General features: G+C 30.6%; 1 protein-coding gene across 13 annotated transcripts in view; it reads right to left on the bottom strand.

Moving 5' to 3' along the window:
• Positions 1-23,321, bottom strand: part of DLG1 (discs large MAGUK scaffold protein 1) — a 318,826-nt gene that overhangs the window by 34,287 nt on the left and 261,218 nt on the right. For 8 of the 13 annotated variants that reach the window (XM_077117938.1, XM_077117942.1, XM_077117939.1 and 5 more), the window contains 8 exons: positions 22,947-23,061; positions 19,120-19,296; positions 16,407-16,476; positions 12,391-12,490; positions 4,914-4,955; positions 2,501-2,551; positions 1,301-1,402; positions 885-1,057 (listed from right to left, as the gene is read on the bottom strand). In XM_077117938.1, the coding sequence (XP_076974053.1) occupies positions 885-1,057; positions 1,301-1,402; positions 2,501-2,551; positions 4,914-4,955; positions 12,391-12,490; positions 16,407-16,476; positions 19,120-19,296; positions 22,947-23,061 (830 nt within the window). Of the gene's footprint in view, positions 1-884; positions 1,058-1,300; positions 1,403-2,500; positions 2,552-4,913; positions 4,956-11,119; positions 11,154-12,390; positions 12,491-16,406; positions 16,477-19,119; positions 19,297-22,946; positions 23,062-23,321 lie in introns of all 13 variants that reach the window. The other 5 variants (XM_077117941.1, XM_077117944.1, XM_077117950.1 and 2 more) reach the window with 2 other exon arrangements.

Genomic DNA, 23,321 nt, shown 5'->3' with positions numbered 1-23,321 from the left:
GTCTGAAAATACATTCAGAAAAATCTACTGTTGTTATACTGTTCTTGAGGATTTTTTTACAAGGTCTTAATTTTCCATCTGCTAGTACAACTGGCTCATAGTTTTTAGGCTAGAAGTCTAAAACTGAGGTATCAGCAAGCACAGGGGGCTGGCTGCCAGTGATCCCTGTCGGTGGCTATTCTATCACATGTCAAGACACACAGCAACATCTCCTCCTTTCTAGCTTGGCTTCCTGCGCCTCCTAGTGGCTTCCTCTCCACAAAGCTTCCAGTAATAGGATTAAAGTCCAATTTCTTTCAGTTGGGCTATATTTTAGTTAAAAATAGCATCTTCACGAACTTCAACTTACAATTGTTTCATAACAACAGTATGGATTAAGAACATGTTTTTTTCTGGGTTACATAATTCAACCTACCATAGTATTTATTTATTTATTTATTTAAATGAAGTCTTAGGGGAGAAATTCTCTAGTTTTAGTACTAGGAGCAACTACAATTCTCTTGAATATCTGGTTCATTTTTATTAATGGAAACTGATCTTAGTTCAAATGTTATAGATGTTATAAAGCTAGAGCCAAACATAAGGTGTATGTCTAGTAAACTTACAGGACCTTAAGATAGTATCTCCTTTTAGAGAGATTCAACTTATCATTTCTATTTTCATTTGCCCATCTTTTTCTGCTGCTTAACCTTATATTTTTCTAAGCTACCTAAAATTAAATGTTCATTGTAATGAATTTATAACATTAATAAAAATAATAGATGTCACAATATATTTTCTCATAAATAAGAAATAAAAGTGTCTATCCCATATAGTTCTTTCATACTGTGAAAGGCATATCTGATTAGAAACTATGTTCTGGGATCACTCTGACGCTTGCTTACCTTTTCTGCTACTTCACGTACAGACTGAACACTTGTTCCATACAAATGGTTGTTATACTGGCCAGCTTCAATGAATTTATGTTCCTGGATATCTTTTTCCATCTGTTCTCTTGAAGTCACAAAATGATAATCTCTTCCATCTACCTCATAATCTCGTTTTGGTCTAGTTGTATCTTTGATAAAAAAGAATTTAGGGAAGTGTTTAATATTTACAAAGACCAGAACAAATCAATTTTCTATTGAACTATTTTGTCTGTAAAGTTCAACATAGAGATAAATTAAAACCTGAAAAGGGAATAATATGAATGGTGGAGGAGTAAATGATAAATAAGGATTAACCATAAAAAATGAGATTTTTTACCATAAACAAAGAGATGTTAAGAACAATAATTGAGAGTTTTGTTTGTGTTACTTACGAGGAACACAAGATCCAAATTTGTCAGGAAATTCTGAGATCAAGTCATCGTTTATTCTGTCTTTCATAGGTCCCAATATGATCACTGGTCGAGTATAATTAACTATAAAGATAATCTCCATGTTAAATGGAATACTTGATAAACAACAATGTATTTTATTTACCCAGAGAACAAAAATATCCTTAATTGTTACAAAAATTTGTTTTCCTTCTTCACCACCAACAAATGATGTCTAATTTAATAGTATACATACCTCTACCAAGCTCCTAAACTTAAGCCAATCTCCTGTTACAAGTCATACATTTGATAATTCAGTCAACTTAAATTCAACATTTTAGTAGAAAATGTTTCTATACATTGCTGACATTATCTCACTACAAATGAGAAGGTAAAGCACAGTGTTTTCTTTCTTTCTTTTTTGTAAGCAGGCAGAAAATTTATTGAGTATGCACGTGAGAAGGACACGAGGGCACTCTCATAAGAAAGAGGTGAGAGGTGAGAGGCCTCGACACTGTGGGGCTGTTTCTACAGATTTTTGTTCCTTTTGTAATTTTTATTAACTATTTTACTACCCTCCACTTTCCCCTTCCTTGATGCTTGAGCATCACTCAGGTGGGGTCATCTGGCTCCACCCTTCTCCCTCCTTTGTGATAAAGCATGGTGTTTTACTGATGCTTTTTCAAACAGAAATCATAAGGAACCAGAACAAAGAAGGACACAAAAGAAACTGGGTGCAGGAAGTGATATAATCACAGCAGTGATTTAGAAAGATGATCTAAAAGAATTACATACATTGGATTGGAACGGATGCTGGAAGCAAGGAGAATGGTAGTAATAATCAGAACTAACTTAGTGATAGGAAGTATAAAAGGTCATAAATAAAAACGGTTTGACCTAAGTAGAATAAATAGGACTTGGAAACTGATTGGATGAGAGGGATTAAGAACAGAGAAAGGTCAAAGATACTCTGTCACTGGAAGGACAGTGATGCTATTATGAACACTTGAAAGAAGTTGTTTAAGAAATCAAATACCAATAAAAATGGCTTATTGTTTCAAGACTCAGACATACTGTGGGCCAAACCATGTTTCATAAAACCAATACATAAAATGAATTTCTAATATAATAGTTTTTGTTTTTGAGGAGGAGATAGACCAATTCTTTCAAGAACATGGCAAAACATCGACAGACTTCACAAACCTTCTTGTTGGTTCACTGGTTCATAAGATAAGACATATTCTTCTTGACCACCTATCAAAAGTTAAAATACAGATGAGAAAATCTGTAAAGGTAACTAATACTAATTTAATTTTTCATACATGACATGTAAATTACCAAGTCTTTCCTGAGAAAATAGCAAAGATACAGAAAAAGTTATCTCCATAAAGTATTTATGGCAAAGTTCAGTAAAGAAAATGATAAATTAAAAAGTCATAAAGATAAGTTTGATAAATGTAAAAACAAAAATAGATGTGCTATTTTCAATAACTAGCATCCTGTCATTCTTTGTTTATTTTACAGATCATAAAATCTGTTTAAAATCATCAATTGTGAAGTCAAGTATGTACTTTTATTTTTTTGTGCTTTTAAGTACATGAAAAATTTAAGAATTATTTAATATTTTAAAGATTAATGCTTAAACGAACAGTTATAAGTATATTAGGGAATTTACTGCTATAAAAACATGTTACTTTTTGGTTCTACCAGCTATAATAAGTATATGTGTGTGTATAAATAAATATATTTATACACACACATATATAAAAATTATCTTACAATTAAAATTATAAATACAAGGGTAAAACTATTGTCATTATATTTCACTGATAAAGAAAATCAGATTATCCTAAGAAATCATAATTCACAAAAATAATGTGAGTTAAAACAACTTTCCATAAAACTAAATCTTCCCCTTCAACAAAATGAAACACAGGGAGAGTGAAGGAAATAAAATAAATCTTTTGCCTTAATTTTAAAGGCACTTATTAAGAAGTTAAAGTAAACCCTCTGAAGTATCTTTAGAGATTAAATGAAATGTTTAGAATTTAGAAAATACTTTTTAAAAAGTCTACAAAATATATCTCTGTCCCAGTGAAAAGAACTAAAAAGAGTTAAAATTCCAGTTCTTACACACACACAAGTAAATAAGTATTAAATACACCAGGAAAGACTGCGAATAATTCAAGTTGTGAAATGAAAGCCTTGATATTTGATAACATATTTGAGGATTTTCTCCTTGATAATCAAGATTCTATAAACAATTTTTCAGTAAATATGCCATTGATCTCTAGTAGATGTATGCAGAGTACAGATCTTTTAAATTTATATATTGGCATAAATATTATTTCCTGTTTTTTTTTTTGTTTTTTTAGGGCAGGCACCGGGAATTGAACCCAGGTCTCTGGCACAGCAGGTGAGAACTCTTGCCACTGAGCCACCGTTGTCCACCCTATTTCCTGTTTTAAAAGTATATTTCTTTGTTTTTAAGTTTACTATCATAGTACATAAAACATGGTTTACATATTAGCAAAAACATGCAATTTGAATATTCCACACTTTAAATAATTCATGCAAATGGTAAGACTGACAGTATATACTTTCATTAACTCTTTTCAGTTTAGAAAATCACTTTACTGGTATATAATAAATGGGTTCTGCTAATAAGTTAATAAAATATGAAATATAAGAAATCATATTCCATACCAAAAAAAAATCATTAAGTAAAATTTTGAAATCATAACCAAATGAATGCAGATTAAAAGTATATATTGTCAACATGGAATTTAGAGACTGATATTAACAGGATGGACCTTTAGAACAGCCATACTCATCTGTAATCAAGATTACTTTCAAATTAGACAGCAGTAAAAAAAAAGGTCAGAAAGGCAATTTTAATCTTTAAGGTGCTACAACTGATAATATTTACGTACTCTCCCTTCTTTCCATTCCCAAATCTGTTTAAGTTTCACATGCTTGTAGAGTTCAGTTTAATAATACTAAGAATTAATATAAAAACACCAACTGGCAAAAGAAATCAGTATTACTGTGTGAGCAACCCTCCAACTTTCCTCTTCATCATTTCTTATATTCACCAAGATCTGGTGATACAATGACTTGATCCATAATAGTACTGGTTATACAGAATAAAAAGGGGAATAAAGCTAATTATAATTTAGCATTACTGAAAAATATTATTTTAATGCTCATGTTAAAAACAGAATTACAACATAAAATGGCAAAATGAGTGTTCCTTCCCCCGTTTAACTACATGTTCACTTACTATAAAAGACACACATACACATATATTATATACCCAAACACCACTGCTTGTAAAAAGGATCTTAGTATTTTATTAAAATTTTGGAAATTAACTTCAGCATATTAATTCAGCATATGATTTAACTTTAGCATATTGATTACTGAATTAACTTCAGCATACTGATTCAGCATAGAATTTTATTTTTCAAATATAGAATTTTACTTGGCTTGCCCTGATTTAAAAATATTAAGCATCTAATTTTCAGTTTTTAGAACACATCACTAAGGAAAATAAAAATCCAAAGGATATATACTACTTAAGATTACAAAAGAATAAGTAACTTAAAACACTTACGGTAACTACTTTCACTATCGCTGGCATTAGAAGTTACATGCTCTGAAATTGCAGGACAATGGAAAAAATAAGGAAAACATAGTGTCATGAGTTTAAAAAGTAAAGTTGATAAAAGCAAATTATCAAAATAAAACAAGCTGACATTACAAAATGTTGAGATATTATAAACCACACATAATCAAAGAACTTGTAAAAAGCATTTTTGGTTTTCTTTTAAAAGTTACATTTTTAAAAATAAATAAATGAATTAGCAAAAAAATAAAAAACATCACACAACCCTATAATTAAGGAAAATGCCTCACTTTTGTACACACATTAACAAAATCTATATTATAAATAGCATGGAGAATATGGTCAAGAGAGGCCAAGTAATTCTCCCTTAGTCCAATAGTAGATTTAAAACCTAAAAAGAGAAAATGCAGTTGGTACCATTTAATTTGAATTATTAAAAGTAATGACTGACAAGGGAGGCTTATATATGAGCAAACAAATGCCCACATTACTGAAGGGATGTCTTCGTAATTAAATATATAGATGATCTTGTTTTTAGCCAGCTTCTCTCTTTGCTCCTGAAGAGAAATGAAAATTCATATTTCTGAGATTATACAAATAAAGCTTTTTAGATGTCACAAATTCAAATGTGTCAAAGAAAAATAAAATGGAAGGGAGTTTTGGAGGGTGGAATTTTGTTCTAAAATAGACTTTAAAAAAAAATAAAAACTGAAAATAAAAACGCCTGATGGTAGAGAGGAGAAATCTAAATTTCTATGACAGGGTAGAGAAAAGCCATTTTTCTGAAGCTAAGGAAAAAGTTTGAGGACAAATATATGCTCTACCATTCCACCCACAAAGCTTCCTAAAACTAAGGAATACCACTGAAAAGCATAGAGAATGGTACAACTTAAGATCTCAAATAAAGAAAAGTAGTTTTTAAATGAAATGCTATTCTATAAAAAACAAGTCTGTTACTCTAATCCATAAAGATAAGATAAATTTTTCTTAGTCATAATGATATATATTTTAAATAAAGCAGGGGCTTTAAAAATTTTGAGCAGTATTGAATAATAATGACAAGTATCTGTAAAAATGTTTTTCAAATATAATTAAAATTTTCTTTTCATGTCAGCAACAGACTTCAAAACAATTATTTAAAATTTTATAATATACAATTGGATTGTTAAACCATAGTTTCCCTTTCTATTTATTTAAACATTTTAGTTTGCTTTAAAATTGTTTTTCAGAAACATCAATAAGTTATTATTAATGCCTTCATTTATGAGTTTTTTTCCTTTTGAACTATTACCTTAAAATTCCATTCCCAGAATTAGGCATGCCACATTAAAAAAGTTCTTAAAATTTATATTAGGATTGAGATGATACTCTGCAATCTCTAATATGTAAAATAAAAAGTGAAAAAGAAAAAAGAAAGGAAAGAAGGAATTAAAAGAAAAGAAAAATATATTAGTTACCGCAATGGAGTGGAGGGAGGGAGAGAAGTAGGTATAGAAGAAACAAAATTAGCCATGAGTTGATAAGTATGAGAGCTGAGTAAATGAATACTTGTGGGACTGATTTTAGGAAATTTCCTTCTACCACTGAATGTCTGACATGTTATAAAAGGTTAAAGTTAAAAAAATTTCTTTTCTATCATTTTCCAAGATTTCTGTCATTTGTCGTGGGTTCTCTAAGATTATCAGTAAATGTTATCAATCAAGCTTTTTCAAGTATCCTTTCACTCCAGTTCTCTACTCTCAACAATGGAAGCACGGCCCTTAGAACAGCTGAGTGAAGAACCTTAGCATTAACACTTCCAAAGCATATTAGAAAAGTAAAATGATTTTTCCTGATAATTAAAAATAATCTTTTCCAAGGCAATTAAAAAAAAATCCAAATAGCAAATAAGCACAGAAAAAGCATTCATCTTTATTATTTATCAGAGAAATGTAAATTAAAACTACAACAGATATCTCTACCACCTACCAGAATGGCTAAAATGGAAAGAACAAACAGACACAACAAGCACAGACAGTATGTAGTAAATGGAACTTGTAAACTGGGGTTGGAGTGGGGGTGAGTAAATTAGTACAACCACTTTGGAAAACTCTTTGGCACTACCTAATAAAACTGAACGTATGAATACACTTATCACCCAGAAAGTCATTCCCTAAGTATATCCTCAACAGAAATGCAAACATATGTTTACCAAAAGATGTAAAAAAACGGTCAAAGCAACACTATTCAAAATAGTCTCAAATAGGAAAACACCAAAATATCAACAGTAGAATGGAAAACTAAATTGTAGTATAGTCATACAACGTTGTATTACTGCAGCAATAAGAAGGAACAAACCACTGCTATACACAACAACAGGGATAAATCCCACAAACATAATTTTAAGTGAATGAAGCCAAAGTCTCTAAATCTATATAAGGTTCAAACACAAAATTAATTTATGCTATTCTATCTAGGTCAGGACAGTGGTGCTACTCTTTGAGTGGAGGTATGTGTACCTGGGAGGGGATACAAGAAGCACTTCTGAGGTGCTGGAAATTGTTCTCATTCTTGATCTGAGTTTTAGTTACACAAGTAACCATAACTTTGTAAAAATTAATTGAGCTGTGTAGTTTTCTGTATGTAATACTTCATTCAAAAGTTTACTCACTGAAAAGTTCATAATTGAAGTGTCAGAAAAAAAGAAAACAAATAATCTTTATCTCCTTTTATTTCTTTTTTAATCCATGTATATATGTTTATTTACAAATCTGAGGCAATACAAGTATAGTTTTATATTTTATTTTTTTCACTTATATTGAGAACACTTTCTATGTCATTAGTTTTCTATAACATTTTCAGTGGGTATATAATATTAACAGTATGGATAAATCATACTTCATTAACCATTCCCAACTGTAAGACATTTAGGATGGTTTCAATTATTTCTAAATAATCTTAAAATGAACATCCTGATATATAAATCATTATCTGCACCTCTGATTACTTAGGATAAATTCTCTGAAGAGGAATTAGTAGGTCAAAAGATATGCTTTTTCAGAAAGGCTGTACGAAAGTACACTCTCAAAACAGTGCATTAAAAGTAGCAGCATCACAGAATCCTCTCCATCACTGGTTTCTCCTTGAAAACAAGTCTGCCAAAGTGACTGGTTAAAAGATATTATCACTTTGACTAATTACTAGGGACATTAAACATGTTTTTAATATGCTTATTTTATTTTCTTATCTTTTGAGCATTCTTTTCATATCCTTTGTCCAATTTTCTAATGGAGAGTTAGTCGGTTTTTTATTGATATGTTAGAAATTTATACCATAAGGATTGACATTCATGGTACAAATATATTCTTCAAGTTTTTATTTTTATTTTGTTTATGATACCTGATAGCTATTTCAAATCCTAACTTTTCTACTCAAACATTTTTCCTGATAGGGTAGAATCATGTCTTATCTCTTTGCTGTCCCTTAATACTGTATCATCAATCCTAAACAAAAATACTAGTTTTACATCTTATTCTTAACACAAATGAAAATGTCTGGTTTTGGCATCCTAAAGCTCTGTAAATAAGGCCTTAAGATGAGGAGAAAGGAAAGAGTTATTCAGAGGAAAACCAATGTGCTTAACTGAGAAGTCCTTCAGGTGTTTTACAAAATGAAAACCTGTAAAAATTAAAAAGCTACATATGAAAGATAAGCACAAACCTTGTATAGACTTCATATTATGATTCACTTCTCAGTATTCTCTAAATCCCCTCATGGGCTGTATTCCCTTTTAGTCTCTGTTAGAGGACTCTTACCTAGTTCGCCCACTTCCACCCCAAACTTTTCTTGAAATTATCTCCTTAAAGGAGAAAAATCATACAGCTTCCTTTTTCTAGCTTTCACAAACTATGATGATTTAGTTTGCATTCTCTCAGAGTTTGATAGTACTCTAATTAGTTCTCTGTTAGTCTAAGTAAAATTTGGAAAAGTAATTTCTCTCATTGTTTCCTCTGTTGTCATCAGGGAAATCAATAATTTCCTTCTTTTTAGAATAAAGAAACACTAAATTCATGTCTATTAAAAGTATTCTATTGTGTCATTTGTTTCTCTGTTGTTCAGTTTAAATACTCTATTTTTCACAGGGTGTGTGAATTTACATGCAGATGTACATCTTTCTTAACATTCAATGTTATTCTACATCCTTTCAAAAGGCTTGTTTGCTGGAATAATTTATTCTTCTGTTTTGAGTCCCTTCATGAGTCCTGTTTCAAAAAAGCCTTTTGAAAATCCACTTTAGGTCATACTTTTTTTTTTTTATTGTTCCAAAACATACCATTGGATGGACAGATCCCCCCCCTCAAAAAAGTCACATTTTTTAAATATAAAAATTGCTTAGTTTAATTCCTATATTTGGAACTTAAGAATTATAGTTAACTGAGGCCACAGGTAATGTCTTTAACCTATCCTTCTTAGTATTTTCTTTCTATTGTATCATGATGAATATCTTGCTCACTGTTAGTAAAGTTTTATGTGATAACTTCCATCATATCCAGTTTTAGAATTTTACAAATAGTTTTCTGTCTCCCTCAACATTTTCATAATAAAGTCTTGATCTGATCATCAAATTATCGATGATTAAATTCTTTCAGTTCCTGTGAGATGAAACTCAGAAACCTACCATTTAAGGGCTCTTCAGTCATGGTCCACAAAACCAAATCTTTTTCTAAATGATATTATCTGGTAATCAGTTACCATTTCTCCTATTGTTACTCTTTCTAAGTCCCAATTCTCAACTAGAATCAGAGACAGAAGACACAATTGGTCAAGACAGTTATCATCCATCTTAAGATCAAAATGGGAACCAAATTGTTTATATAGTTTTTTTCCTGTGAGTTCTGGGGGCAATTAGCTGATCTGTACTGCCTCTAAAGTATGTTATCAATCTCAACATTTCCCAGTTTTGAAGATTTTCATTGATAATTTTCTCAAATGTAAGAGTTAAACAAAGACCCAAACTAAAAACAAGGTGCCACTCTGATCTAATGATGGGAAATCTGTGGCCATCACTAAATCTCAAAAGGAGAATGAAAAAAAATGTGCCTAAAAGAAACACATATAAGAGTTTATTGCCTTCATTCTGCTACAAAACTTTAATCCTAAAGGGTGAAATAAGAGACAAATGCCTATATTTCATACTAAAATTCCAATATCAATTTAGTTTAAATCAAGAAAAAAGAGAAACTGTGAAATTTAATGTTTATTAACTTAAATCTTAGAAAGTTATCGGCTATCGATAAGATATCAGCTATATCCTTCATGAACAATAAATTATAAAAAAGTTTTAAAAATGCTTAGTGATCAAACTGAAAAGAACCATCCAGAAAAAATTAGCATAGAAGATGACCTCTAATGCATCCCTGTCACCTAAAATAAAACTTTATTATTTCACCACCAAAATATCTGGCAAATTTGCACATTTAAGCAATTTGAAAACACCCGAATTTTTAAAATTTGCTTGTTAAAATTATTTCTCACTTCATTCATTCATTACAACATTTATAGAATGCCTCCTATAAATTAGACTGTGTCAAACTTTACATGAAGATAAAGTGCTGGCTAGGCAATTAAATAACAACAACAGAATCCAAAAGCACAGACAACATCTTGGTTACAGGAAAAAAAATTATAATTACTCTCTTAACCTAAAACCTCTTAAAAAAAGAGATACACAATCTCTCCCATAATATTTAAGATCAAATGTGCTTTATACTTTCACACTATAGCAATGCTTTTCTAACATAGAACCAAAGTAATTTTAGCTTATTTAAAAACAGAGTGGGGGAGAAGTACAAAACTGCAAGGAAGTATATTTTCCAACATTTAAAAAATGGGGTCAGGTAATGTTTTTTATAAAAACTACTCTTAAAAGTCTCTGTATTAAAAATCCCTAGTAAAAACAATTGACATAAAAATTACAAAAAGGAAAATGCAATTATGAGCATAGCTTCTCATGTGATGTTAAAAATGGAGCATAAGAAAAATAAAAGGAAATAAAAATCCCAAGCATGTTATTAACATGAAAAGCCTAAAAGCAATTCAAATTTGATACCTCCTCTTGCCAGAAGAGCACTACTAAGAATCTCAAAATGTGTCTGAAAAAAGCAGGTCTGTAGACGGAGGTTAAAAAATAACTTGGGAGTATTTTGATCACTTACTCAGGCCTTTTGATCCCATGTCGTCAGGGATCTCCTGTAGAGGGTAGTCCCCAGAGAGCAAGCAATAAAAAGATAATCAAAGAAAATAGTTGTCAGTAATGTATAAAATTGGTGCTACAATTAGAGACAGTTCCAAGACCATTACAGGTACTCTTACAGAGCATTTTTTCTAGATTCTGAAAAGTTTGAAATGCAATAGCAGTTATTTAGAATGAAGAGAGCTTGTTCTATCTCAGGCACTAATTAGGGCAGAGAAGCAAATTTGACGCTATTCCTTGCTATTTTTAAAGTGAAATTTGCCTCACATTTTTATTTTAACTTAAGTGATCTTTCTAATTAAAAAACTGTGTTCTTTTTTAATACCATGCTTAAGGGGTGGGTTAAAACTTTCTGCAATAAAAAAAGAAATCAGCTTGGGCCACGGTGGCTCAGCAGGCAGTTTTTACTTGCCAATTCCCGATGCCTGCCCGTACAAAAAAAAAGAACCGGCTTAAGTCATTTAATCATTTCAAGTACATTTTGCATTCTTTAGAAGTAAGTTTGAGAATCTCAAGAAAATTATGCTTTCATTAAATTTTGTGTAACTTTGGTTATGTCTTCTAAATTCTTTTCTTTATTGATTCAAGATTAAAGAAGGTTATGATAAAATGATGAGCTCATTTACATTCATTTGTAGTAATTACATGATAATTTGAATTTTGTCCTGTTTGGGTTTGTTCATTCCTGGGAATAATGGAATAGTTACATGAGATTTTCTGTTATGGAATCCAAACCCACCATTTTGGTGCTCTTCAATCTTTGAGGGTTTTAATAAAAACTGTTCATTCAAAAAAAAAAAAGTAATCCTGATTGTCCATAGATAAGGAAAAAAAATAGGACAAGAGAACTGATTCCACATGATCTACTACCAACTACCAACAACTGGCAATACATACCTAGAAATCAGTCAATAGTTTCTCAGGTATCCATATTTTACCTATAAATTATTTTTTGAGACTATAAATGTTAAGTGTTTCTCTTAAGAGCCCTCACATTAAATACTTATAAATATATGATTTAAAGACATTATTTACTTTAACTTAGGAATTCCGAAGGTGCCATAAAAAGTCAAGAATGGCATTCAAATTAATTTATGCCTTTTAAGTTACCCTGGTTAACACAATCAGAAACCTGTTGCAGCTCTTGAAACTGTCTCCATGGTAACAACCAACTGCAGGGCAGTAGGTCCCTCTACATTTATTTTCAGTTGACCGCTGGATTCACATACTTACGGTCAGCATCACTTGTTTCCTGCTCACTCTGGTCCTTGTTCTTGTAGAAGGGAAATTTTCGGGAAAAGAGGTTCTTTTTACGCTTGTCATTGAATGACTGCTGAAGAAGAGAAGGAGGGGCAAAACAAAGGGATGTCTACTGTCTGTGTGTACAAAGGCCCAGCCTAGCAGCTCTGTGGAAGCTGACTCCTGTGACCACAGTGTGCAGTTTGTATACGAATTTTACTTTAATTGCATATAGTTAGAATTTTTTATTTTGTATAAAGTCCTCTAATCTAACTTTTACAACTTAAAATATTTAAAATGTTAAAGAATATAAGTCAGTTATATCAAAAATTAAGAAGGAAGTGCTACTTGACAAAAAAGGGAAGAGTAAATCATATTAGCTACTACTGTGGTACAAACCGAGCTAAAATCTGTTTACATCAATTCGTATTTTTCTAGAAAAATGTTCAGGTACGATATGGTCTATAGTAGAAGTTATTTTAAATATTACTCCAGCTGCTCAATTTTTTTTTAATACATTAGATACTAATCTTCATTTTCCTTTGGTGTGAGCAAAGTGTTCCATCCCACCCTCCTTCTTCTTTTTTATTTTTTGATGTGCAGCTCCACTGAACTAATAAAAAAGCCACCATTAACAAAGAAAAACAAAACAATTTTAAGAAAAGTTCTAGTGCTGAATATGAAAAACAAAAAACAATCTTATATTTAGGGGAGGGAAAAACAAACTAAATGCTTATGGCATGAATCAGAAAATGGAAAGAAAAGAGGCATCCATCAAGTGTACAGACCCCAGCAACAGAATTTATCAATGCTGTCTCGGCTAAGGAAGAGGAATTAGATGTGTCCTGGCCAACTTGAATGATATCACAACTGATTCACTTGTTTTTAAGCTCCACTGTATTTATTTATTTTAGAAAGTGAATACATACATATATATATATAAATTGAACCACATCCATTAGCACCATGTCCCTGTCCTCCCCACCCCTCATCCCCCACCCCCAAATAGCCTGGTGCCCATAAAAGCTATATAGGCAATTAAGATTTCAATAGTTTACATAATTGTTATGCGGGACCTGAGCAGATCTGACGTCCTTGATTGCATTAAAATGCGGGAAATGAATTTTTTCCTTTCTTGAATATCTCATTTGTGCATTCATAGATTTAAAAGCATGTAGCACAAAGAACGATGAGGTCATGAAAGAGAAAGAACTGCTTCTGTAATTCCTCTCTGTCATAGGTATCTGTGTCTTGGAAGAAATGGCCTTACCTACCAGTGACAGTGGGAATTATTTTTGTTTGGAAGATGAATAATATAAAAGGAATTTTATTCTGATTTTTCTTGAGTTCATCCATGCCAAAAGATGCTATCATTTTTTTGAAGCACATTGCTACCAGGCATGCCCATAATTATGGCATATAATTATGACATGCCCATAATCTTAAGTATATGATCCTGGGTGATTAAGGTACTAAACTAAATTAAAGTGACTTTTATCTTAAATTCCATGATTTGAAAGGATTTATTTTGATAATGATCTTAACAGAAAAAAAGTTAACTTCCATTTTTACCTCTTCATAATAATAATTCAGGATTAATAAGTTCATAATTCATAGCCATGTAGATTGTCCCATTTCAACCTTGAATTTCCAAGGCTCTGTCTGAAGAACTATAGATGACAAAGAACTCTGAGTAGAAGTTGGAAATTCAGTTGATGAGAAGAAAAATATTGTAGAGAAATCTGGTCTGTTTTATAAACTGTCAAGTAGCATTATTTAAATAAAAATCTTTTCTTGAGTCCATTTTTGAAAGGAGAAGAAAATTTAAGTTTCATGAGAGAAAAATTTATGACAATCTAATTTAGGGAAGGACTAAATCTTTCTGTTCACAACAATTATTGTTTTGTTTAAATTTAATGATAATTTTTATGATATCTGATGAAACTGATTATATAAATTTTTTTATATAAGGTTATTTATCCCTCTTACTGCATATATAGTGGTCAGAGTCAGTTTCACAGCAAACAACCAAAAGAAACATGAAGTTTAAAATGTCTTGATTCTTGGTATCTTTGAAGTTAGTTAAAATGAGATATCATAAAGATATCATAATATAGGACAGGGAAAATTGCCTGTTAGTTAAGAAATGTATTAATTGTATCATGTTTAACAACCTCCAGGTGAAGAATTTATTAAACATAGAAACGGCACAAGCAAACAAGGTAAAAATGTATAGGGAAAACACAAAATTGAAGAGACATGCTGTCTCCAGTTTCTCTATTATTTCTTCTAATAAAAAATACTTATGCTTAATTACTTTTTGTCATTGTTGCTTAATGCTTAATTACTTTTTGTCATATGTTGCAAGAGAGACACTTCAGAGTGTTATAAATATAAGAACTGATAAGATACACAAATTCATTGTAAAATATTAAAAATCTAAATATGTAGCTTTTTATATACAGTATTTCAAAAAGTCAAATGTTAAAATTAACGAGAAACTGAAATATTTCTTGTAAGTTTGTAAATGGAAGTAAAGGACACAAACCACCACATAAGGAAAAGAGAAAGAATGGGAATGGTATTAAAGAAAGAAATGCAGTTCTATATCAATGGCAAGCGTATTTTTACCCCACTCAATATCATGCATAGTTTTGGTGCTGTGTTAGAACACAGTGACTGTGTATAAAGTTGGTTACAGTCAACAAACAAGACTATTTCAATATGTCGTTAATTCAGTTAACTTCTTGCAGTATGAAAGAAAAGTTAAAACATGCAAACCTTCTTTAAAATCTACTGACAGTTATATTTTATTAAATTATATTTAAAGACATACATAAAACAGGAACAAAAAGCACAGTACACATTCAAATCTTGATCATTTACTTGGGATATCTCCTCTAACAAAAATTCCTATTTTAAACATTGCTTTGGATCATACTACATAATCTTTATTTTCTGAAAGCTACAAGTTAATTTTAAAGGAATTTATCTAAAATAGCTGAATACAATAAACAATTTACTCAGATTTAATTTCTTTCTTCAGGGATCATATTCTTTATCTTTTAAATTCTAAAGCTTTTCATTTAAGTTTTTAGACATATAAGAGATGTACAGAGAGTAAAGTGTTGAGTTAACTTTCCACATTCAGTTGATATATGATTAAAAGGCTTATAAAATTGTTTCAGATCAAAAAAAAAACCCAAACAAAAAGCACTGCTGCATACAATATTTCAACACGTGTTCACCTCTTTCTTCAGGATTACTGCTAGAATACTCCATTATAGTAAGCTCAGGATAATTAGAAAGTAAACAGGACGAAGCCTGTAATATCTTTGTGATCTATTGACACCTAAAATTTTTAGATCCAAGTAGGACTTATTAAAAATAAATGAAAATATGTCTAAAATATATATGAAAGAATTCCAATTTTTTTTACCAACTACATATACTTCCACTTGACTGTCCCTTTTCTCTATTTTGCTATGAATAAAAATTCATATTCATCTGAGCATTTAAAACATGAACGCTAATATGAAATTATATCAGGAATAAAGGGAGGAAAAAACAAGGGAATTCCCGTGAATTCACTTGCAACAACTCATAAACTTACTTTATGACCTAGATAAATTTTTTTGGCCATTTTCTTTGAAGAGTCATTAATAAATTACCTATCCTGATTAATACTCGTGACACAAATTTCTAACTAGACATCTGAAAGATGTCTGGATCCATTTCGTTTATAAAAACAAGCAAGAAGAATGCTACTAAGATTATATTAAATGACAGTTTTGATAATTTGGAAAGGTCCTTCAAATTGGTGCATTAATTTAATAAATACTTATTTTAATTATTGCTATTGCAAAGTACCATCCATGGCATAAGCTGTTAACTGTTAATTCTTATGACAAAATCCTTCTCATTTTAATAACTAGCTCAACCAAGAATTATGAAAAGCCTTGTTGTCCTCAAGTATTAATTTCTATAAATAAGAACTTTCACATACTCACCCCTTTATCTCCTCTTGTTTTAGAATTGAATTTCACTGTTTTTAACCGGGCCCGTTCTTTCTTCTCAACTCTGTCAAATTTGAGAATATTACTTTTTAAGTATATTAAACACACAGGGATCTTACTGGTAATCATTAGAACTGATATTTATATATTGGGCATTTTGTATTCTAAAACCTGCAGGAACCACCTAGGCTTGCATCCCCAAATTAATTATAATTGCTGAACATTGAAAGAGAGGGTTTATTTTATATGAAATAAGACCACTTACAAAGTATCAAAATATAGTATAAATGTGTACGTGTATTTATATGCACTTGATTCCACTATAATATTGCAAAAACAGAATTGTTTATGCTAAAAATCAAGCTTAAAAGAAAGAAAGCAAATGTGGCAAAATGTGAACAACTGGTGAAAGTAGGTGAAGGGTATATGGGTGTCTATTTAATATTCTTGCATTTTTAAATACTTTTCTATAGAATTGAAATTACTAAAAATAAAAAGGCAGGGAATAAAGAAAAAAGTTAAGATTAACTCCACTGATATGTATAACTATAAAAAGTAGCCACTAATTTTATAGTTAAATTATAGTATACAAAATAAGAGTTTGAAAGTATCTTTGGAAGGATAAACAAGAACAGGTAACCCTGATTAACTTTGTGAGGATGAAATGGGTACTTGGGGAACAGGGGTAAGGTAAGTGTTACTTATTCAAAATAAGCAAACAAAACCACAACAAATGTTCATGTAACACCAATATTAATCTTCTAAAATTTCAAGTGAATTAAGCTTGTATATAGCTGAAAAACCTATTAAAACAGCCTGTAATAAATGCATTTTCTTTATTTTTTCTTCATTACTCAGGCTGTATAATTTTACTATGGGTTCAGCAGACCTGTGGTATTCATGTATTCAAAACTTAGGTTTTTAGAATTTCAAAGCAATCCCTGAGGACCCATGACATGCATAATTTATAATTTCGCATAGGCATTTATTGAAAGTAATAAATACAAAACTAGTATTTACAACTCACTTTGTTTTCTAATCATTATCTTGTTCAGTAAGTGGCTGAATGATTAAATTGTGTTTATTTGTAAATACTATTCCTGAAAGTCAAGAACTGTAGGGGCTAAAATTCTTTGTGCTATTATTAGAAGTAAAGAGGTCCAAGAAAGAGATAGTTCTATTCAAGAAAACACAAGTTTAGAATACATTCAAGAATGAAATGGCACAATGAGCTGCAGCTTCACACTGTATTTTATGGAAGAAAAATGATATTCTATAATGCCACATAAATTTGGGGATTTGTAGAGCTCTTAAGATATTTATTTTAAATCTTTTGTTGCTTTAAAATCCAACCTTACGGAATTTTTCTACAAATGAAAAAAAGTCTCTCTCAGCACTAAAAAGTCAGTAGTGTTTCTCATCTGTTACAGGCAAATGTCAAATCTTTGTAAAATATGGGACTTCAAGATATAAAACCAATTATTAGGAACTCTGTGATTTTGATATTCAAGATGTAAGGTTCCTACTGACTCAAAAAGGCATAGAAAAAGCATTTCTGTATTTAAAGCATACTATGTTCTATTCTAGGAAAAAAGTAATGCTGAGAAAAAAATACAAAAAAATAAGCAAAGGAAAAAAAAAGTAATGCTGAGGACTGTATTGTAAAAAGGATTTGCCATCAAATGCATGATTTAGTAAAATACTTGAATCCTGCTAAATACATAGACTGAACTAACAACAGTCATAAACCTCAAAACCATAATTATAAATCTTGGCAATGCCTGAATAATACCACTCTTCAACTTCTTAGAAACAGATACACAAGTCTATAAACAGATATTATGGCATTTATCAATTATAGAGGCTCCCACTACTAAGTATAAACCCGACTCATTAAGAAGACAAGAAGAAAAGACAAGTTTATTGCATTATATGCTTGACGTGAAACAAATTAAATACTTATAATTAATATCACTTTAATGTCTCATTAAATATATTTGTTGATCACCTTAAAATTTACAGTTTTAGCTAATAATTTGGATGGGTCAGATCTGATAAATACACATCTTGGGAAATTATGAATAGACTTTTTTATACCTTTCCCACAAACGTAGAGACATTCAACAGCATTTCAGAGGCCTTTAAGAGGGATGTATACAAGCTGGGATCATTCTTTTTCTAACAGCCTGCACTTAACTAATTTGGCCACTAGATGGTAAGTATGCACCAATGAATCGCTAAAAAAACCAGTTAAATTAAAGACCAGTGGAATACATCAAAACCTCTAAATAAAACAAGGCAAAAAAGAAAGAGACTATAGCATATTACCAGATATCCTAAAAACTATTCCTTTAATTACTACCTTTCATGTGTTAATAAGCCTAAAAGAAGCGATTTACACAATAAAAAACTCCAGAAAACAGGTCCTAAAACACTTTCAATTCCCTTTCCTTCCAGTGGTAAAAATACATGGAACAGCGACTTAAAGTACACTTTCGTTTTCAGTAGGTAGTAGGAGCTTTATAATAATTTCTGCTTGGGGACATATTTTCTAGATATGTCATTGGCTACAACATGAATAAAATTAAGTGTGAAACAAAACATGGAGCACGAAGCATAAAATCTTTTCAGTAAAAGAAACCTAAAGGAACAATTATTTGCATATGTTGCACAACTTTCAAATGGAAAGACTGTAAGACATATTTACCTTCGTTTACTGGGAATCACTCCAACTTCATCGCTCTCACCGTCTGGTGTAACCTGCCTTGCTTGCCACCACTCATCATCGGAAGCATTAATAACATGGAGAATGTCTCCAAATTTGAAGTTCAATCCCTGACTGGGAAGGCCACTGTCTTTAGTCTTGTCATAATCAAAAAGGGCTCTAGATAAGAAGAAAAAAAATATTCCCTAATTATTCATTATAATGATATTCACCAATATTAAATAAACACAGAATTTTGAAAATGGATATAATCTGGGTAATTAAAAAATATATACCATGGTGGAAAAAAATGGTCAGCTCAATTTTGTACTATAAACTAGACAAAAAAGAAATAGCAAAATTAACTGCTGTGGTAAGTTAGTTGCTGGTTATGTGATCTTATTTCTTTCAATATTGTAAGAGAAAAAAATTGCTTTTATTTTAATCTAAAGGCAATCAATATTGAACCCTAAAATAAAGATAATTCTACAGAGATGCTCTAAATAAATAAACAAAAAGTAAACCTAAAAAGATCACTTCTCTTTTTCACACTAGAAACACTTGGGAAAAAAAACAAATTTCCTGATAGATTTGATTCAATAATTGTGGATTGTAGGACTACATCAACATAGTGATTATTCTGCCAGCTAATTATTCCTCTAATTTGTTCAAAAACCTAGAGCTAATAGGTGATTAATAGGCAATAGCAATGGTGAAAATTACCAAAGATCATCAGCTGCCAAATATTTTAGAAAAATATTGTATTGATCTCATACAGTAATTGCAACATATTAACTATTTTAATATTTGGTAAAAAGAAAATATAGTGTTCTATCACTTGATTAATTAGCATACAATAGTAAATAAATTAAATTCTTAAAGTCCAGAGAAGCTCTCCAAAGATATAGGAAAGAACAAAAGACTGAATAAATCATAGGTACATGTAATTGCTAGGATCCCTTTCTAGCAATTACATGTACCTATGATTTATTCAGTCTTTTGTTCTAGTTTTGCATATGAAACAAATACTACCCAACTTTTAAAAACTTACGTCTTAAATAAAACTGCAGAGGGGTAGAATTATTTGATGGCTGAATGAATGAACTAGTAGTTAATGGCTTTCAAATGTGTTTCTTTTAAGCACTTTCAGTAACTAATAGTATGAGAGATATAGGTCAGAAACAAAAGTGGGAAGGCTCACTTAAATATATATTAAAACATATATAGCTACTGGATTTTATTTGAAGAAATAACTCTATGGTCAAAAAATAAAGACTATAGATTATATAATGTAAAGCCATAACTCCAGCTACTACCGTTCTATCAGAAAATAAGACTGAATAAATCATAGGTACATGTAATTGCTAGGATCCCTTTCTAGCAATTACATGTACCTATGATTTATTCAGTCTTTTGTTATTATTTATTTGAGAACCTCAAATAATACAAAGGTTTGATTAAGTCAACCATTTATTAAATATTTACTTAAAAAGGTAATAAAGTAGATACGGTGAAAATAAAAATGACAAATAGGGATGCAAATAAGCAATAACATAAAACAGAAAATAAAGCACTTTAAGAGGTAGAACACATGTTTAGGACCATTTTAAAAAAGGTTTCATCTGGAATGTCCCAAGTATGGTCCTCCTCATTGATGGCTTTAATGCTTAATCTTCTCCTCTGTCTGAGTCATTGGTTCTTGTATTTTTTGCACGTTTCTGTACCCTTTTTGTAAAAGCTGGACATTTTAATGTGCTATTTCTGGAATTTAGACTCTATGGTTTCTGTTCCTTAACCTTATCTAGCTATTATGGCCGAGTTTTCTTTGACTGCCAGGAGCTAACAAAACGAAGGAAAATGAAGAAGAAAAAAAATGTAGAGCAAATGCCAAAAGACATTCAGAAAAGGGAAAATACTATATCTCTTAATGTTTATATGATCATAAATTACTTTTTTTTGAGTTACGAAAGTGATATAACTATATGAATAATGGGCAAAAGGAAATAAATAAATAATCCAAATCACTACTACCTAAATTAATGTTTGCATTTTAGCTTTATCTTTGAATAGATTTGATTCATAGAAGAGGCACCCATGGAATGTATGTGAGTTATTAATCGTAAGAATGTAATGAATACCTACTAATCTACTACTTAACGTAAGATTATACATTACACTATTAATAATAACTCACATTCTCACTTTTGCATTTTATACCTGATCCTGTATGACTGGGATCAAGAGTTAACCACCATTAGAAAAAACTATGACGGGGCTATATTTGAGGGGGAAGAGGCAGAATGAATGGTTTGTATAGGAGAAATAAGTTCTCATCTACTGTGGCAGTAAGCCCATAATGTCTAAAGTTAGAAATTTAGAAGTAAAGGGAATGCAAACAGCTAGAAGGGTAATTTTTTCTGGAGACTGAAAATGGGGAATTGCAGGGAGGTGACAGTTTTTTTCCATTATAAGACTTTTGATAACATGACTTCAAAAAAGAGTATTACTTTATACAAATAGACATTAATAACAAAAGTGAAGGTGACATCCAATATATCTAAAACAAGTTTAACAATGCGGTTTGATTTTTATGTCTTTGAAATCTTTAATAAATCACAAATAATATGAAAGGTAACACCTGTTAATTATACTAAAATTAGAAAATACAGAAGTGAAAAGAACTTGGAAAAAAAAAGAGAATAATTTGTCATGTTGTTATGTTTTTCTTTTCTGCGGATGTGTGTAAATATACTTTTAATGACTTTGGAACAGAAGGTTTCAGTAAATACTGAGGAACTGGCAGAGGGAGAGAAAAATCTGATATATTCAGGATTCCTTGATCATTAGTAGAGTGAAGAAATGACAGGGACAGAAGAGTAGAACTAGTGAAGAAAGTGAGAAAAGTTTCCTTTTGGTATCATACCACAGTATAAAATTCTTTTGAGACAGTAAATTATGACAAGTAAAAAATTATAGATTACATGCTTGTACACACACATAAAAACATGCACAGAATACATGTCTATTTTGCACAGCTTCTATCATCTCATGTGAGGAAAAACAAAATACAGTAGAACAATCCCTCCCAACAGAATCAGAAAGAATGAGAGAATAATTAATGAAAATGGTAAGATTATTTAAGGTGCTCAAAGTAAAAAAAAAAAACAAAAAAACAGAAAAGAAAAAGTATATGTCAATGAAAACACTAGTTAAAAAAACTGCACAGAATACAAATTGATGGGATCTCAGTTTTAAGTCTGACTTAGCCAATGAAATGAAAGTGTACCACCAATAGTATCTATTTAATATTTTTAGATCCATTTTGCCATGTCAATATCTTAAATGTTATAGAAAAACTGTTTATCTTCTCCCAAGTGTTTTAAAAGTATATGTAGACATTTCCTGAACATGTATTTTTTACTGAGAATATTCACATTTTAAGCTGTCATTATACATTCTCTTTGGTAATCACTAAAATTACTGTGGTGTTACTATAATAAGGCTTGGGGTAAATAAATGTTGGATGATATGACATGTAGTCACTCAGTAAAACATCAATCTAAAAAACATTCCCAGTCCCCATTTATTTTGCCTTCTTTTATCATACCATCATTATTCAAGGGGTCATGTAACTTTCATTGATAATTATAATTGATATTCCAACTCTTGAAAGCCATACTGTCAGGAAATCAATTATAAAAAAAAAACATTTCATTGGTTTGCAATATATATTTCCATAGTAAAACTAAGTCAGTCATAGTGAAAAATATGAAAGATTTCTATTGCATAAATAATTAAGGGTTGCCATTACGAGAAGTAAAAGAATTTACCTGACATAGAGGGATCGCTTCTGGCTAGTTCGAAGAGAACCTGACCCTGAACTGATGCTACTATTCATCATCTGCTCTCTTAAGTCATGTATTTTAGCTTCAAAACGACTGTATTCTGATGGAAGAAAAAAAGGAATAAATTTATATTTGATAGATATTCTAAAAAAATTAATTGAAATTGAGTGTTGAATAGGCAACTGTGTTTTAATTGATTAAATGTGGTTAGAACCCTAAATAATAATGTGCATAAGATTTTGTCCAATATTACCATTTCAAAAAAATTAATAACTTATAAAGTCCCATAAATTAGAAATAATTGAGTTAGAATTTTCCCATGTACTATATCACATTTAATCAAAAATAATTTTCCATTCT

This window comes from Tamandua tetradactyla, chromosome 10 (genome assembly GCF_023851605.1).
Source record: "Tamandua tetradactyla isolate mTamTet1 chromosome 10, mTamTet1.pri, whole genome shotgun sequence".
In the NCBI taxonomy this organism is placed as follows: Eukaryota; Metazoa; Chordata; class Mammalia; order Pilosa; family Myrmecophagidae; genus Tamandua; species Tamandua tetradactyla.
The sequence above is the reverse complement of the archived record's forward strand: the minus strand, read 5'-3'. Positions and strand labels throughout refer to the sequence as shown.